General features: G+C 36.0%; 2 protein-coding genes across 3 annotated transcripts; both read left to right on the top strand.

The window, feature by feature from the left end:
* The first annotated feature begins 1,663 nt into the window (after nt 1–1,663).
* LOC145604844 (lysine--tRNA ligase, chloroplastic/mitochondrial-like) lies at nt 1,664–11,249 on the top strand. The gene is made up of 14 exons (XM_081660819.1): nt 1,664–1,938; nt 2,075–2,287; nt 2,400–2,511; nt 2,590–2,698; nt 2,812–2,869; nt 3,186–3,254; nt 3,921–4,028; nt 4,624–4,716; nt 4,859–4,963; nt 5,859–6,065; nt 6,256–6,350; nt 9,203–9,293; nt 9,809–9,967; nt 10,807–11,249. Exons 1-14 carry the CDS (start codon nt 1,732–1,734, stop codon nt 10,897–10,899), a joined length of 1,719 nt encoding a protein of 572 aa, XP_081516945.1. The 5' UTR covers nt 1,664–1,731; the 3' UTR covers nt 10,900–11,249.
* A 458-nt stretch (nt 11,250–11,707) lies between these two features.
* LOC145604843 (YTH domain-containing protein ECT4-like) lies at nt 11,708–17,999 on the top strand. Of its 2 annotated transcripts, none has more exons than XM_081660817.1 (9): nt 11,708–11,969; nt 12,053–12,123; nt 14,445–14,589; nt 14,740–14,813; nt 14,913–15,446; nt 16,076–16,666; nt 16,781–16,993; nt 17,125–17,271; nt 17,361–17,999. In XM_081660817.1, exons 1-9 carry the CDS (start codon nt 11,942–11,944, stop codon nt 17,592–17,594), a joined length of 2,037 nt encoding a protein of 678 aa, XP_081516943.1. In that variant the 5' UTR covers nt 11,708–11,941; the 3' UTR covers nt 17,595–17,999. The 2 variants fall into 2 exon arrangements, with proteins under 2 accessions (XP_081516943.1, XP_081516942.1); XM_081660816.1 differs by having other exon boundaries at nt 11,709–11,969; nt 12,050–12,123.
* The last annotated feature ends 210 nt before the right edge of the window (nt 18,000–18,209 follow it).

Genomic DNA, 18,209 nt, shown 5'->3' with positions numbered 1-18,209 from the left:
AACTAGATAGTATATTTTTATAAAATATCTATTATATAATTTAATTTAATAGTCAATTTTACAATACTTCACCACAACCCTCCAAATTCCCAATACTGAAATGTGGAAGAATTGCAAAGTCTGAATGTATTACTCTTTACTTTCTCAATGGTGATCAAATCCATCCGTATTAAAGCATCCACAATAGTAGTGTATAAGGATTTGCTTGCAATTTTTAAATACTTGAAGCTATAAGGTGGCCATTATGGAGATACAAAGCTTGTAGCTTTGGTGAAACTACATAGCTCTATGCTCTGTATTTAAACTCTAACCAAGGCAAATAAATTGATTTGTTTATTTATTTTTATGTATTAGTTAAATAACATGTGACCATGTGGGACATACTAAAATTACAAAAGGAAATAGTTTGTCGTTGTAAAAGTGGTAGTTTAAATGATGTAGTTCGGGAGATAATAATGTGGCAACTCAGAATTACAAAGACTTTTGGCTCTTATTACACCATACAAAATAAGGGGCCGTTTGGTTTGCACGGGGTAAACGGAATGGAATGAATTCCTCAAATTTACTATGTTGCTTGTTTTAAAAACAAAGAGAAACAAACTGGCAGTCGCACCACCACAACACCGACCTATCTCCTCCACTTCCCATCTTTTTCAGCCACCACCCAGCCACACACCATTTGCCGTACCAACCACACCACTTGCCGACTCCCCCCCGCCGCGCTGTCGCCCTCGCAACACTCTCCTTTCCCGCGGAAAACTTCCCCTAGGCTCGTAAAAACCTAGATCCACTGTCCGAGGGCGGGGGATGGGCGGACGATGATTTTACGATGAGAGAAAAGTGGTTTCTTAGGTTTTACGGGGCTTGGGGGAAGTTTTTGAGGGAGGGGCGACAACGCGGCGGGGGAGAGGTGGCAAACAACGATGAGTGGAACTGCAGCGCAGTGGTTGGATTTTTCCGGTGGTGTAGATAGGCAGGAGGGTGATGGTATGGTGGTGTGATGGTGGTTAGGGAATGAGAATGGAAATATCTTGGGGGGTGGGGGGTGGGGTGGGGAATCAACTTGGAAGAATTTGGGGTGATGAAGAATGTAAAGGGAATGAGAAAAATTGCCTAACAAACAACAACAAAAGGGAATCAGCTGATAAATACCCTCAACCAAACGGCTCCCAAATACTTTTAAAATTTAAACTAGCACAATCTTAATTCGATTCTTAATGGGTTTTAAACTGGATCGGACCGAAGATTGAAAAATACTACCTCTGTTTCTTTTTAGTTGACACGTATTTCTTTTTAGGAAGTTTTTTTTTTTTAGTTGACACGTTTCCTTTTAGGGTAACTTTTTTACCTTGCATTTACAAGGTACCCCACTTGCTTTTTTATTATCTCTCACTCTCTCTCTCCTTAATATATGTGCCTAAATCAAACGCGTCAACTAAATAGAAACAGAAAAAGTATAAAATTTAGACACGAATACTCGGACCGGTTGTTGAAGACCCCTTATTTTGTAAACCAAAAGGCATGAAGGGTTGGCGTGGTGGATTTGTTAATTGAGAAAGATAAAATGGGAAGCCCATATTCTAAAAAGGGGCAGGACCAGGCCCATAAGGCTAATGGGTTATAGTGGTGGAGTAGTTTTGGAGAGGAAGATAAAATCTGTGGAAGTAGCAGAGGAGAGAGAGAGAGAGAGAGAGAGAGAGAGAGAGAGAGGCAGAGGGGAAGAAAACGACGATGATGATGGAGGGAGTGAAGATATGGAGCCAATCATCGCAACAGTTGAAGCAAATTCTCCAGGTGAACTTGAATTCTAATTTGTGGTTGTTTCCGCGGTGGAAACCACGTCGTTTTGTGAGCTGCGCCTCCAGTACCACCAGCCGCAAACAGTCGCCATCTTCTACCTCCGACAAGGAAGCCGTGCGCTCACTCCGCATTAAAAAGGTTTCTTATATATCTATTATTATTGATTTATCAATAATTTGAGCATTAAAAAGGTTTCTTATATATATCTATTATTACTGATTTATGAATAATTGAGCGGTTCCTTATCTCCTGAATTGATTCATCAATATTATAGGTAGATGAATTGAGGAGCAAAGGGTGCGATCCTTACGCCTACAAATGGGATAGGAGTCATTCAGCAAGCCAACTTCAGCTTGATTATCAGCATCTTTCCAGTGGCGAGGAGGATACTCATGTTAACGTCTCTGTCGCCGGCAGAATTATGGGCCGCCGGGCTTTTGGGAAGCTCGCCTTTCTCACATTGCGAGATGATTCTGGAACTATCCAGGTTTTCCTCTTTTACTTTATTATTATTCTGGAACCATCCAGGTTTTCCTCTTTTTCATTATTATTCTCTCATTCTCAACAAAATACTCATCTTACATTTCATCTTATTTCAGCTTTACTGCGAAAAAGATAAGCTTTCTCAACTTGAATTTGATCGTTTAAAATCACTTGTTGATATTGGCGATATACTTGGTGCAACTGGAACCTTGAAAAGAACTGAAAAAGGTCTTAAACCTCACCTTCCTTTTTATCAATTTCAATGCCATTATTGTTCGCTTACCCACGGAATTCTTTGAATTGCAGGGGAGCTCTCAGTTCGTGTCATTTCATTTGCTATCCTTACAAAATCTTTGCTTCCACTGCCAGACAAATACCATGGCCTCACGGATGTGGATAAGCGCTACCGTCAACGGCAAGTTTAAGTTCCATATATATATATATATATATATATATATATATATATATGTAACTTCTTTCTTTTGCCTTCTTCCTCATATCCATCCTGATGCTGTACTTGCTACCCAGGTATGTTGACATGATTGCAAATCCTGAAGTTGCCGATGTTTTTAGAAAGAGAGCAAAGGTGAATCTTCGTGCTTCTTCTTAGAGTTATAGGTAATATAAGTTGAAAGTTTATATTAAGCACCCTATTATTTTGGGATAACCCTCCTTCATTCATGCCCTTTTTATTTGGGGCTCAAGGTAATTATTATCGTCTTTACCAAGAGTAAAAGGTTCTTAATGTCTGCTGTCACTAGCCAGTTATTCATGCATGTCATCTGATCGACTACTTATTGCCTCATCCATTTCTATTTAATGCCCCAATATTATTCAGGTTAACGTTTACAAGTGCATTTCTGGGGCCTATCAATTATCTGCTAATTTTTGTATTTCAGTAGATCATCTCAGAGATTCGGAAGACTGTGGAATCATTGGGCTTTGTTGAAGTTGAAACTCCAGTACTACAGGTTTGTGGTTACTGTTACAACTTACTATTGTATAATACAAAGTCATGAAACATTGCAAACAAGGTAGAATGTTGATATAGTTACTTAGTGACCCTTATGGGTGGGACATACAATCGATTCCAGCTTTCATGTTTTACCATTTGTTTCGTATGCATGGTATGGTGCAACTAAATACAATCAAGTGTTAAGTGGATATTAGATGGAGCTCTCAGTTTTCGTCTCTGATATTAGTATTTCAACTCCTATCTCGATAGTTACAACTTGTACTTTAATTTCTATCTCAATTTGATTATAGCTCAGTAGCTACCATCTCAGGAACCGCTCTAATGATGTTGCTGTCATAGCTTATGTTCTTTATATAATATGCTAAATTGGGATATTTGCAGTAGTGAAGATCCTTTTTGAATGAAGGTACTATAAATGCACAAGTGTCACCCAGCCTTTTTGCTCTCTTCACCTTATTCTTAATGCTTATCAAAGTTATTTTTGATTCTTGTTAAAATCCGTCTAAACCATACAGATTCAAACCAGGCTAGATGATAAGATAATAACTATGGCCAGATGAAAAGAAAAAAAAAAAAAATCACACACCAAAGCACCAGACTAGATTTGAAATTTCAGACCATACCAAATATATATATTGATATCCACTGATTTATCAACTAGGGAGCAGCTGGTGGAGCAGAGGCGAGACCGTTTGTTACATTCCATAATTCACTGGAAAGGGATTTATATCTGAGAATAGCTACCGAGCTTCACTTGAAGAGGATGTTGGTGAGACATACCTTGCCTTTTCATATGGCTTCTGGGTATCTAACTAAACAAAGTGCCAGTTACTTTATTCTCTTGTCTGTGCTAAAGTAATCTATGCCTTATAATTACTGCAATTTCAATCTTAGTCAATGTGCTAAAAGTCAAGTAAGTTTCTCAGCATTTTAAACTGTTTTATGTTATGAAGAATAGATGAATCTAGGGATTGTTTAGGGCTTGTTTGGCATTGTTTTTTGTAATCTGTTTTTTTGAAAACAAAAACCAAAAACAGGAAACAAGAAAAAGATCTTCATTACTGGCTTTTCTCTATTTATTATATCAGCTGCACTTGTTACTTGCTTTCCACCAATCCCGATTATTAAGTTAATTTTTTAAAAATTTTCTATCGTACTCTCTCCTACCTTATCATATCAGCTACACATTCTCTATATTATCCCTTGAGTTCCTTCTAGAATAAGTGACCCAATAGGAGGCTTAGGTTGATGCTCTTAATGATACTTACTTTTACGAACTCTTGCTACAAGCAGCCCTGTTGACACCATCTCATTCATATTTGTGGTTACAATCTTCTGAAATAGCCTTTGGCTTTGATGAGCAGGTTGGGGGCTTTGAAAAGGTGTATGAGATTGGAAGAATATTCAGAAATGAAGGTCTTTCAACGCGTCACAATCCTGAGTTCACCACTATAGAGGTTGTAAACTTAAGTCAAACTTTTATGTTTCCCTCCATCTTGTCCTGCTTTGCCTTTTCCATTAAGCCCTGAGCAGAATATAGTTGATACTTTGTAAGAAATGGTCATATCTTAATAATGAATTTACTTGCTTAATTTTCAGTTGTATGAAGCATATTCAGACTATGATAGCATGATGGTCATGGTAGAAGAAATCGTTACCCGATGTGCTCTTGTAGCCCAAGGAAAGCTTACAATAGAGTATCAGGTAAAAAAATGCATGCATGTGTGCACACAAATTCTATATGCAGGTGTTAACACTTGGTATTTGTTCACATGATGCTATTGCTAGATGTCCTCTTTCTTTTCCCTTTTCAAATAATAGTCAGATTATGCAAACTATAGAATTATAATGAAACCATATTAGATACTCCATATATCTAGAATTTGTTATGGGAAATAACGAAACAACGTGATTGTGGAAACTTAATTTTGCTTTAGATATCAACTTTTTGTCTTAATATCTTGCAACAATTGTTATTTTGTTTCAACTGTCTGATTATTATACTCCATTTTTAAATTGAAGCGTGCAGACCCAAAAACAAAATGAAAAGTGGGTAGAAAACAAATTGAAGTAGAGGGAGTTGTAGAAATATATAAAGCTGATTTTGATGAGTTTGCATTTAATAATTTAAATGGTCAATGCTTTAGGACAATCCAAATTAAATAGGAGAGTCGCATTTGATTGATGCCATGGAAGGTTTATATATTTTGTTTAAAGCACCAAGTTTAAATCATTTTTGGGTAAAAAGATGCTGTAACAAATGGTTTGAACTTCTAATTTTGTCATAGTAGCTGCTTAAAATCCTGCTATACCAATGTTTTGCTCAAAAAAATCATGTATTAATTTTTTGCTCTGATTGTACTAAGCTAAACCCTTCATCTGGAATTACTTCTCTCTCTTTTGTATGTGGGTGACACAGCTTGGGAGTTGGTACCCCCATTGTTTTTCTAACATAAGATTTTTTTCTTTGTAAAAAAACTTTAAAACCTGGATTTATTGATCGATTTTTTTCCGTTTGTTTTTCATATTTGTTAGATACAATTGATTATTTTGAACATAATATTATAAATGTGATTGAAAGCAGTGGCCTTGCTTTTAGGGAACAACTATATCTCTAGAGCGGCCTTGGAGGAGGGAGACCATGCACAATCTTGTTAAAGAAGCCTCTGGAATTGACTTTAACATGTTTGGTGATGAACTTGAAGCTGCTAAGGAAGTTACTATGAAAACACTCGGAAGCAACCTTGAGGAAAAGGACAAATTTGCTATAGATAAGTGCCCGTCAGTTGGTCATGTTCTTAATGAGGTTAGCTTTTCATCTTTACCTCCGAACTTCCATTAGGCAGTTTCTGTGAATTGGTAGCAAAGTAACGTCATAATATTAGTTTTATTTTTGCGTAGAATATCTCTAAATTGGTTCTCTGTCTGCGGACCTTTTCCATAGTAAATGAACTAATACTTTATTTGCTAACATTACTTTTGTGTTCACTCTCCAGGTCTTTGAGATAGTTGTGGAACCAAATCTCCTCCAACCTACATTTGTTCTAGATTATCCCATTGAAGTATCTCCTTTAGCTAAACCACACAGAAGGTAACCAAAGTATATAGTGTATCTTATCACACATAGGTATTACCAAGTTCATGGGAAAATTCGAATTTTGACTTGCTTATAGCTATTTGCTAGAAACCGATTTGCTCTTAAATTTAACTCACCAGTCTTTTTTCACTAAAAAAGAATATTTTCCATAATCAAGTAATCTGTACGTATTCTGATTTAAAACGTTTGCCTGTAGATACTACCTTTGTTTCTAAATGATGGTTTGTAGCAATAGATACCCATGAGAGCAGGCAAGAGTGTAGAAAGTTTAGGGATGTGTTAGACAGAGTAGCAGAGATAAGTGGTTTATGTTAAAAAAATAAGAGATGTTATCAGCAGCGCTGTTTGTGTAAGAAAGTCTGCCAAACTAGGGAAAAAAAACATAATTTAACCGCTTAAGGTTCAGATGAAAGTAGAAAGCGTTAGGACTGAGGAGCTTGCAAGGTAATTGACTTTTAGTTGTAGGTCGGAATTGATGAATACTTGCGTTTTTAGAGAATCATGTAAACCTTGAATTTAAATCCTCAGAATTCACGTCGTACTAGGAGAAATAGGGTATCGGCATAGTCGTGGGCTAGTATGTTGGTTGTTAGAGGCGGATTCATGATTTTTATTTTGAATTTGCACAATTGTAGAAAGCATCCAAAAGTCTGAACCATCTATTACCATCCAACTCCTTTTACATTTAAATAACACCATTAAATAGGCATCCAAAGTATGCATATTGATTTTCTTATTTGTTGTATTTGGTGCCTAGAAGTTTGGAATGTTATCCTTGTACATATTTTCAATGAGTTCATTGAGCTAAAATCAGCAATTCGTAAATAGCATCCACTTTTTTTATCAGTTGGTTGTGAACTTATAGCCAAACGACAATTTTGTCCTAAAGTTATTATAATTTACATCCCAACCCACCCAAATAACAATGTCCTATTTGTCGTTGCATATTTTCAAGTAACAAAACAACTACAACTTATTAGCTTAAATACGAAACGTTTTTATTCAATCGGTTATTCGGTTAATGGAATCAGCTAGTCAAAACATGCAATGCTACAAGGTAATCATATCAATCAATGCAATAAGCTACCCACTAGTTACGTAACAGGGTGATGTGGATTAAACCACAATAAGGGATACTAGCAATTAGGGTAAACCTAATTCAATAAAGCTTTGATCTTTTCGACTAAAACAAGAAGAAAAGCAACATAAATTTTGATCTTTTCAAAGAAAAGCAACGTCTGAAATCAATTCGATTCACTCGAACTAACTCACAATTTTCACATTTTCATAAACTCAATCAATCTCTTTCTTCTCATTAATGAAAACAAATATTTATAGGCATACACTTATAAAAAGATAAATTTTCCTAATCTTTATCCTAAATAAATCATAAGAATACGGAAAAATAAATCCTAAGGAAAATAAATCTAGACTCTTGAATTCTTGATGCTTGATCCGCATCATTCTCCCCCTCTTGAAAAAAACTTGTCCGAAATTTTCTCCATATAGTAGAGGACCAAGGAATCATTCAAATTAAACGAACATAGCATGAAAACATATTCTCTTGAAGATCATTGTTTCCACCAAAAGTTATTCCAATTTTCAGTGTAATTGCTTCCATATGCAAACAATTCAAGCAATTAGGAAGAGATATATCATTAACAACCAAGTCTAATTTTCGCACAGAAAATATGTTGTATAGCTCGGATCTTCCGTTCATCTTGATTAATTGTTTGGGTTGCATCAATTAATGGATAAGACAAAGCTAAATCTAATTCACCATCTAGCACCTCGATTACTTCTTCATCTTGTACAACCAGATTTGAAATATCATCAACCTTTTTCATAGAATTAGAGTCAACCACCTCCATCTTATGTGTTTTTATTCTTTCATACTCTTGCATCTCAATCAAAATTTGTAGGCATTTTTGTGTTGCTTGTTGCAATTGTTGATTCATCTCCAACATTCTATCCATAATTATAATTTGGTCACCCATATTGAACAACAAATTGCAGTAGCCAAGGATACGTCCAATAGCAAGCAATCACATAATAGACTCAAAACTGACCCGTCTGAAAAAAAGCTTCCAGTTTAATAGGAGACGTTCACCAAAAATTGTGAAATTTTGTATGTGAAAACTAGACAAAAAAACACTCAGATTCAAAAAATGAATCGTTGAAAAAGCTTTTGTAATGAAGGAGATGTAGCCAGTTGAATCAGACCCTCAAAACGGTTCAAAGCTGACGAAAATAAAGGACTACCAAGATATTGATGAACTGAAAAAGTTCATAAAAAAACTTGGCTCTGATACCAATTTGATGTGGATTAAACCTCAAAAAGGAATACTAGCAATTAGGGTAAACCTAATTCAATAAAGATTTGATCTTTTTGACTAAAACAAGAAGAAAAACAACGTATAAAAAGATAATTTTTCCTAATCTTTATCCTAATAAATCATAGGAATACGGAAAAGTAAATCCTAAGGAAACTAAATCTAGACTCTTGAATTCTTGATGCTCAATCCGCATCACAGGGCCATAAATTGGTCACTTTTAAGTTGCTTCATCCACACGTTCGTTCACTTTTTATATTTTTGATTGTTTATTATGTTGTTTGAATGATTGGCAATTTTTATTATCCTTCACACAGGGTTTTTTCCCCATTGGAAAATTACCAAATTAATTGTGTAGTAACCTTTTTCCTTGGAGCCTGATTATCATCCTCTTCAAGGATTTTTAATCTTGCTTCATTTACTGACATATACAGTTGAACTAATTGGCGTTTGTAATATCGGTATGATGTATCTATTTATATACTTGTCTTATACACTTTTTATTTGATGCAGCTCTGCAGGTCTGACTGAGAGATTTGAACTGTTCATCTGTGGCCGGGAGCTAGCAAATGCATTCTCTGAATTAACAGATCCTATAGATCAGGTACCAATTCAAATGTTTATACATTTCTTTATCTTGTATCTATAGTTGGAGAAAAGTATGAAAACAGATGTAAAGTGGACAAAAAATTTTGTGGTCAAAAGCCAGGACCTAAGTCCCCATTCCAAAAATTTGAGCCAAAGAGTCTTAGGGTAGGGTGTTGTGTTGGGGTAGCATAGGCAGAGATATAGTGGTCTCCAACTCTCCACTGTAGTGAATTTATGCTAATACAAATATACAATTTGGAAAAGAATAATGGAATGCAAGTACAATCGTAATTAATAATGGCCGCATGGAGATTATCATTGTATGATTAATGAAATTCTTGTCACAAATGTGTTTTTTAATACAGTTAGAAGAAATATATTGCCATTCTTGAGATACATGTGGATTAAGATGTGGCTTGTTACCGGAAATATGTTGGGATCTCTCTCACATGTACTTGTATTCCCTTTGTAGTCTACTGAATAGTTCTATTTTTTATTTAATTATATGTATATTTTTTTTTCTTGAGACAGAGGTTACGCCTAGAAGAGCAAGTGAGGCAGCACAATAAGAAGAAGCAATTGGAGGCAGCTCCCAAGGATGATAAAAGTGAAGATAACTCCTATGAGGTGGCCCTTGATGAGGATTTTCTGACGGCGCTAGAATATGGAATGCCTCCAGCTTCTGGGATGGTTCGTTTTTGTTTTTCTATTTCTTTTTGCGTCCTGCTATCAACCCTCTGAGCATTACTTTTTATTAAGAATTGAGCGTAATTGATTTGTTAAGGCATTTTTGGGGAAAAAAAAAAAGATTTGTAAAGGCATTTGAAAATTATTGGCCATGTGTCACTTACTACCTGAAAGTAGGTGGTATTAGCCTTTATGTGGAACAAACATTCACCTCCACCCCCCCCCCAAACACCACATAAACCTAATGTGAAGCTACTCAAAGTCACTCATAGTAGAAGTTTGATTTGGTCAAACTTGTGATGGGTTTTGCAAAGCTATAAGCTGTCTGAATAATTCTTTTGAAAGCACCACCAAGTCTCTTGTAAGGGTAACATGCATTCAATTCAAAATTCAGATATGCCATGATACATTTTCATGTGTGCCTCCTATTCAGGTTTATCTACTTGGTTCAGTGTATTATCCTTTGGCATGAAGGCTTCTTTGATTTTCAACGGAGCCAAGATCTAGTTAGTTGAGTTGCTTTTCATGAATTTCAAATGTAACAAAAATATTTATTGATACGATTGATTTGTCGGTCAGACACTATATATTTGCATCAGCAGGATAATTGAATTAGCTAAAATATTTTTATAATTCGCAATAAAAGCTTGTAGTATCAATTGATTTATTTATACTTTCAGAATCAGGCTAGCCCTCCTCCCTGTTTTAAAAAAGGGAAAAAAGAAGTGCTATTAAATAATACCTGTAAACGAGTACAAAGTAGTAACAGTTTGCAGTATGACTATTTTTTTTTACCTACCTATGTATTGTGTGAACTAACAGAGAGGAGTTTACTGTGACAGGGATTAGGAATTGACAGGCTGGTGATGCTATTAACAAACTCTGCCAGCATTCGGGATGTTATTGCTTTCCCTGTCCTCAAGGTTCAGAATTAAGAAAGAAGTGAGATTTGAATATGAACTGGAGCTGGAATCCAAGGTGTCTGTCGTGTCGTATTAAGGATTACCCGTCTGAACATCAATTGCTTATTCATGGGTAGCTGCTTCTGGCTTACCTGAGTTTTGTGTTTTGAGAAAAATTTATTTATTTGTCACGGGAATGAAATTTTGTAATTTGAGGAAAATTTTGGATCTCTCTCTCTTTAAATATAGAAATTGTTTTTGTCCAAAAAAGAAAAAAAAAATAGAAATTGTCAAGTTCAATAACAAAATTGGCCATTAAATCACAAAATTTTGTATGTATTACTCTTTAGTGAAATAGAAGGGATCTGTTGGACAAAATGTGTTTGATAGCATTAGTATTGAATTATATATTGTTTGTGAAAATATTGATTGAGTGATTTCCTCAAATAATGCTAAAAGAAAAACTAGTTCTTCATTCTTTATGTGTGTTTAGTTTAAAAGGTAATTCTGTCAAAAAAAAAAAAATAAGTTTAAAAGGTAATTCTGTGCATAACGTCCATTAAAGCTTAGTTTATAGCTACATTTTATTTTATTCTTTGCTAGTTCAACCGTTAATAGTGATGGCGTTTTTATATTGAACATAGATAGCCACATATGCAGGTGATGAGAATCGATTCTAGAATCTTCTAAAACTGACAAAAAAGCTCTAACTATCCCTCAATATTAAAAGAAAAAGAGTTTCATAAATCAAAACATGTAATAAAAAAAATAAAAAATAAATAAAAGTGTCATCTAATTTTAATGGAGAAAGTAAGGAATACAAGTAATTGGTTGATTTGGTGGGGGCACGTAACCCCGTGGAGGTATTTGAATCACAGCAATTTGAAGAAGAAAACTGAAAACCCTTTCCTGGGTTTAGCCGCTCTTTCTATCTCTTTCTCTGTCTGGCCGTTGAGATTTAGCCGGAAGGAGTAATTGTTGTTTTTCTTGTCACTCTTTTTCTATCTTCTCTTCCTTACCAAACTCATAAACCCCAGATTTTATTTTAGGGTTTAAGCGTCTCCGAGATCTGGCCATGGCAGCTGTTGCACCTTCCGCTGATCGTATCCTATTTTTTTAGATCTGTCTGCTATTTTTTTTTGTTTTGAATTTGTAACTGTTGATTTCCTTTACTCTAATTTAGAAGCCGCTGGATTGCTGCACAACTTGTCTTTGGATTCCCAGGCTCAATCCAATTTGGACGAGGCCACCAAAAAGGTTCCTTTCTATTCAATTCAATTCAATTCAATTCATTTCATTTCAATTATTGATCCCTGCAGTTTTGTAGATAGTGGTAAGAAATAGAAACTAGTACACCATCATTTTGGAGATCAATTATAGTCACTGTAGTCTGTAGCAACAAAATGCAGAAATGGTTTTATCTTCAGAGAACATACTAAATGGAGTTCACAGGGTAATAAGCCACAATATATTGTGTTATCTGGGCAAAGGAACCTCTGAACTACCCTTTTCATAATTTACGAAATTGAGATAAACCTTCCTGTCCCAAATACCAGGAGTTTAAGTTCTCAGCACGAAGATTACAAATGCCATAGTTGTCAAGTGAAACCATAATGGCAATCCTTGAATGTGGGATATAAGTCAAAAAACAAGATATGAGTCTTGTAGCTATGAAAATACTGTATCAAGTATAATTTTGAAAATACTGCTAAAATTGCAGGCAACATTGTCTAGTGATCAACTGTCCAATAAATACTTCACATAATAAATTTCCTTTTTGGCCTATCTTGGTTGCTCTGATAGCTTTGGGCCTTTGGCTATTAGTTTGTTCAAATTATAACGATTTGCACCAACACATAGAAATAAAGTACCTTTTATTTAAAAGCTCTAAAGCATTCGTTCAAAGACACAATCACTCAAATTGCAACATCATCTTAATTCTTAAGCCTTTGAACAACCAACTCGATGAACCAAGCCATTTGATTTAGTTGACTTTGCCTCAACCTCATGAGTCATTATCCTTCTCCCAAACTAAATGACCAAAGATAAGAACTTCAAGTCATCACATCAAAACCCACTCTTCTTCAAATAACAGGCAAAGCAAATAGCTGCACACTTGCATACTTGCATGACGATCTAAGAGAAACCAAGAACACAATGCCCATAATTCAAATAGTTACTTAGCATGCCCTATTGACACAATAGCTGATTTTGTTTTCACATAGAAGAATGAGCAAAGTAATATGAGCTAGTTTAGAGACTTTAAATTATAAATCACTGATCATTATCATTTAGAAAAACAAGAGAAATATTTTTAAACAGTTTTAATCAAGAAATGATAATTAAACTACCAAAAGGGGCATCAACTTGTGCTCGGGAACACAGAAAATATTTTATCCAGCACTATTACCTTTTCTATTCCCAAAGAAGCTCAGGAAGCTGAACCTAGTACTTGGATAATGAAAGCAAATCAAGCATCTTTTATTTAGCAAGTGAAAGTTACACCAAGCATTTACAAGAAGCACTATCCAGGTTCAATAGCATACCAGTACACAACATTATATAACACAACCCAAATAGAATGAGTACCTGAGTAGTGCAACGAGCCACTGCATCATCTTTGTTGTAGATGGACCTGCTATTCTCTGTCCACGTCCCATAATCCATGCCAACAAATCAAAGGGGAACTTCATAAGCTGCGCCTTAACTTCCAAAGGGTAGAGAGTAATAAAATATCTACATTTAGTGCTCTGAGCTTACCCAACAACAAAGAAGGCATATCCATCTAAATGATAAGTCTGAACAGTTGTACCGCTAGTTTGAAGTATAATCTCCACGAAGCCTCTGTAAGTTGCATTTATTAATGAAGTCTCAAGCCTTGAAGTCTGTTCATTGGTTTTGGGAAATCAAGCTTGTACACTCCTGGTACATTATATAGATGTGCAAGCTTTAAAGGAGTTGAAGGCATAAAGTAGGATAACCCATTGAGAGTTGCATGCCACTTCACATCAATTAGGTCTGCAGGTTTGCTAACAAGAACATAAACATCTGTGACAGTAATTTGGCCATATCTGAAAGATCTCTGAGGATTAGGACGGGCAGCACTTCCAGTCAAATTCCACCTACCATTCAAAGAACATTGAAAATTTATACAGCTAAACCGTAGATGGAATAATCTAACAAGGACATTACAGAAATAATGAGTTCAAATTTATAATTAACTATGCAAAGTTGACCTCAAGACATTGAGTAGATCTTCTATCCAATAATTCATTAAAAATCATGAATTTTTAAGGTATATAGTATCCTTGTAAAGTCCACACAAGCAAAACTTCGTAAAATCAGAATCAGCAACTTTAAGATAAAAAATACTAATGATAGCATAATTGCACTTTATAACAACCTTATGGGTTTTGCTTGAGTCATAAGAGTAAGATGGGTCTAAATCATTAGGAAGATCTGGAAGAGGACCTGAAACGGGTCCGCCAAAAATGTTCCTTTCAATTCAATTCATTTCATTTCAATTATCTAAATGCGAATAGTTTATTAAATAAGCTGAGTATTACAATTCAATTCAGCCTCCTACCTCTCAAATGGATACTCCAAACGGAAATGGAAACGGAAATGGTGGGTCCAATGACAGATGTGTGACTCCAGTGCTGCCTGATTTCATGGATCCTTCCCTGTGTTATCTTCCCAACACTTATCCTTACTACTATGGCGGTAACTAGTTTTTGAACTATGTTATTTCTTTGAATTGAATTGCTTATATCTTTGAATTGAATTGCTTATATCTTTAATTCGTGTTCTATCTCTGAATTGAATTGGTTATATCATTGAATTGTGCTATAACAATTTGCCTTTGGCTTTTAGGCTACGACGGGAGCTGTAATGACTGGGATGATTACTCTAGATATATGAACCAAGATGGAGTTGAGATGTCTCCAGTGAGTTAACTGTTTGATTTCCAACTCATCTTCTACTCCGTAGCTTTGCAGCAGCCTTAGCCTTCTATTGACTGACTTGCTTTTTTTTTTTTTTTTCAGGCACTCTACGCTGACAATATTTCTCTTATGTATCATGGTTTTGGTTATGCTCCTTATGCTCCCTATTCTCCTGCGACTTCGCCCGTTCCACCCATGCCACATGATACCCACCTATTTGGACATCAACAATATCAATATTCTGCCCCTTGTTTTCCTCCTGGAACTTATACTAACCCACCACCACCAGAGGTGTCCTCTGCCCCCGCTGTACAGACTCCTCTCTCCGTTGACCCTTCTAATGCTGTTTCAAATGCCAATGCCAAGGGACCCAATGTCAGGCCTGCATATCACAACTCTACATACACCATGCCACCTTATGGGAAACCTGCTGCTCTTCCTGCTTCTGGTTATCAAGATCCAAGATTTGCATTTGATGGAATAAGCTCTCCACTTCCTTGGTTAGATGGCCCTGTTTTTGCTGATGGTCACCCAAGGCCTCTTACTAACAATTCATTTCCTTCATCGGTGTCACATGCCAACGGACCTCCTCCGTCTTCTGCAACTCAGAATTTGCGTCCTCATGCTGGTGTCATGGTACATTATGCCTTCCTTGCTTTCTTGTGTTTGTTGCTGAAATCAATTCAACTTCCTTTTCCAACTTTAGATTGCCATTTACAGGCACTTGAATTCCTATATCAGTACATTATTTTAAACAAAGGTTTTAATGACAATATAAGGTTTCAACTTGGTATTTTTAAATTAAAACCCAGTATACCTATCCCTTCGTCTTTAAAGGTTCTTTCTATTTGGATGGTGATTGCCTCATGAAAAAAGTCTAAACAAAAACAAAAACTTTTTAAAAACGGAGGAAGTTCACTTTCTCTCTAACGCTGTATTTTATAAGAAATTTTTATTGTAATTATCATCTTTTACAATTTCAGGAAACCTGATCATCTATTTTGCATGTCCCAAATTAGTATATGTGGCCAATTTTTCGGATGAAGATATCCTTGACGTATTGATTGATGGTTATGTCATCCTCCTAAATGTCAAATTATAATAGATTCTATATGAAGTGATTGAATTAATGTATGCTCAACTTTCCCTCATGTCTTCTGGTTGTGGCTACTATGAATATGGAAGTATTGGTTATTTCTCTTTAAGCAGTTTAATGCGTCAAGGTTTATCTGAATACAACTTAATGAGTTTCTTAAAATTTGTAGACTTTTCATCAACCAAGGCCAATGACTAGCATGGGGGCAACTCATGGGTATATCAACAGGATGTATCCAAACAAATTATACAGCCAATATACTAATGGTGCAAGAGCAGGTCTGAGCTTCGGAAATGATGGGTATGATGCGCGTATCAATGGTCGTGCATGGTTTGCCGTTGATAGCAAGTTCAAGAACAAGGGAAGAGGCAATGGCTACTTGGGTTATGGTAATGTGAACATGGATGGTTTAAATGAGCTCAACAGGGGCCCCAGAGCTAAGGGGTCTAAGTGCATAAGGAGCTCTGCTCCTGTTGCGTTGGCTGTTAGAGGGCAGAGTAATGTGTCTAGTGGAAGCCAGGATGAGAAGGCAAATTTGAATATGATTCCTGATAGAGAACAATATAATCGTCCTGAGTTCAATGAAGGTTATACAGAAGCTAAATTCTTTGTCATCAAGTCTTACAGCGAGGATGATGTCCACAAAAGTATCAAGTACAATGTATGGTCCAGCACCCCAAATGGCAACAAGAAGCTCGACTTAGCATACAAGGAAGCTCAACAGAAGTCTAGTTGCTGTCCGGTGTTTCTTTTTTTTTCGGTGAGTTTGGACTCTCCGTTATGGCTTGATGTTAATTCACTTTTAAGCTGTAGCAGTTTACTCTGTCCCCAGGAAAATCCCAATGTACTTATGCTTCTGAAAATCAACGTTTAGGTTAATACTAGCGGGCAGTTTGTTGGCCTAGCAGAAATGGTGGGGCCTATTGATTTTCAAAAGAATGTTGAGTATTGGCAGCAAGACAAGTGGAATGGTAATTTCCCAGTGAAGTGGCACATGGTGAAGGATGTGCCTAACAGCTTGTTGAAGAACATTATTCTTGAAAACAATGAGAACAAACCTGTGACCAACAGTCGAGATACTCAAGAGGTATATCTGATACTCTAGTTCATATGTGCATACTGATATTCCCCCCCTCTTTTTTCTCTCCCCCTTTCCCTTTTTATGGTGTAATAATTTTATTTTTGCCTGTTGACAAGACCCTTTTTTTGTTGTTGTAGATCAAGTTGAAGCAAGGTCTTCAAATGCTTAAAATATTTAAGGAGCACAGCTGCAAAACTTGCATTTTGGATGACTTTGGGTTCTATGAGGTGCGTCAGAAGACTATCCAAGAGAAGAAGGCTAAGCAGCAGCAGTTTCATAAGCAGGTTTGACAATTTCACCTGGTCGTTTGTAAGTTAACTGTGCAGGTTATTTTAAAAGTGTATATTTAAGGTGTGCTGCCTTCGTAATACAGGTATGGGAAGGGAAGAATACGGGGGATAAGAATAAAGATGGAAGCAATGGAGAACAACTGAACAAGTCAGTAGAAGCTGCCTTAGATCTGAGCAAGGTATCCTTGTCTGTTCACTCTAGTGGTGAGGCCAAGTTCTCTGACGCTGGTCTTGCAAAAAGTTTGGAATGTGCGAAGATTTCCAAATTAGGGGTGTCTGAAAATGGTGCAGTGAATGGAGTCGCCAAGGGTTGTTAGCTTCTGCTAGCTGCAATTTTGAAGCCTGATTTTCTGTATGGTTATTTGCTGTCTTGGAATAGATAACTACACTGAAGTGCATTTCTAAAGCGCAATCCTTCAACCACAAGGATGTTAATAAATCACGGTGAAATATTGAGACAGTCCATGAGCAGAATTATCAAGAACGGGCTAGATTACTTCCTGGGAGCATCATAGATTGTGAGATGGGTTTTCAGCTGCTAGAGTTTTAGGTCTCCTTTTATATAGGCTTCATAACAGGATTCAAGAGTTTCTCTTTACCGTTCCATTTCTTTTTTACTCAAAATATAATTATATACAAAGTATTCAATTTTGCTTCTTATAGCAACTCTGTTGGTGACCCTTTCAATCTTACTTTTATATAATCCCTAAACTTATGATTTAGTGTTCGTCAAAAAAAAAAAAAAAAAAAAAACTTATGATTTAGTGGCATCTTACACGTCGCAATCTTGGATATCATAGGATGGATACCAAATCATATTTATCGAAATACAGATACACCATAACGTGTCCAAATCTAAAAATTAGAGGCATCTTGAATTAAGATATATCTCACTAATCTCAATACATTATTTTATATGTAATAAAGTCAAA

Source organism: Chenopodium album, chromosome 22 (assembly GCF_948465745.1).
Source record: "Chenopodium album chromosome 22, dcCheAlbu1.1, whole genome shotgun sequence".
NCBI classification, from domain to species: Eukaryota; Viridiplantae; Streptophyta; class Magnoliopsida; order Caryophyllales; family Amaranthaceae; genus Chenopodium; species Chenopodium album.
The sequence above is the reverse complement of the archived record's forward strand: the minus strand, read 5'-3'. Positions and strand labels throughout refer to the sequence as shown.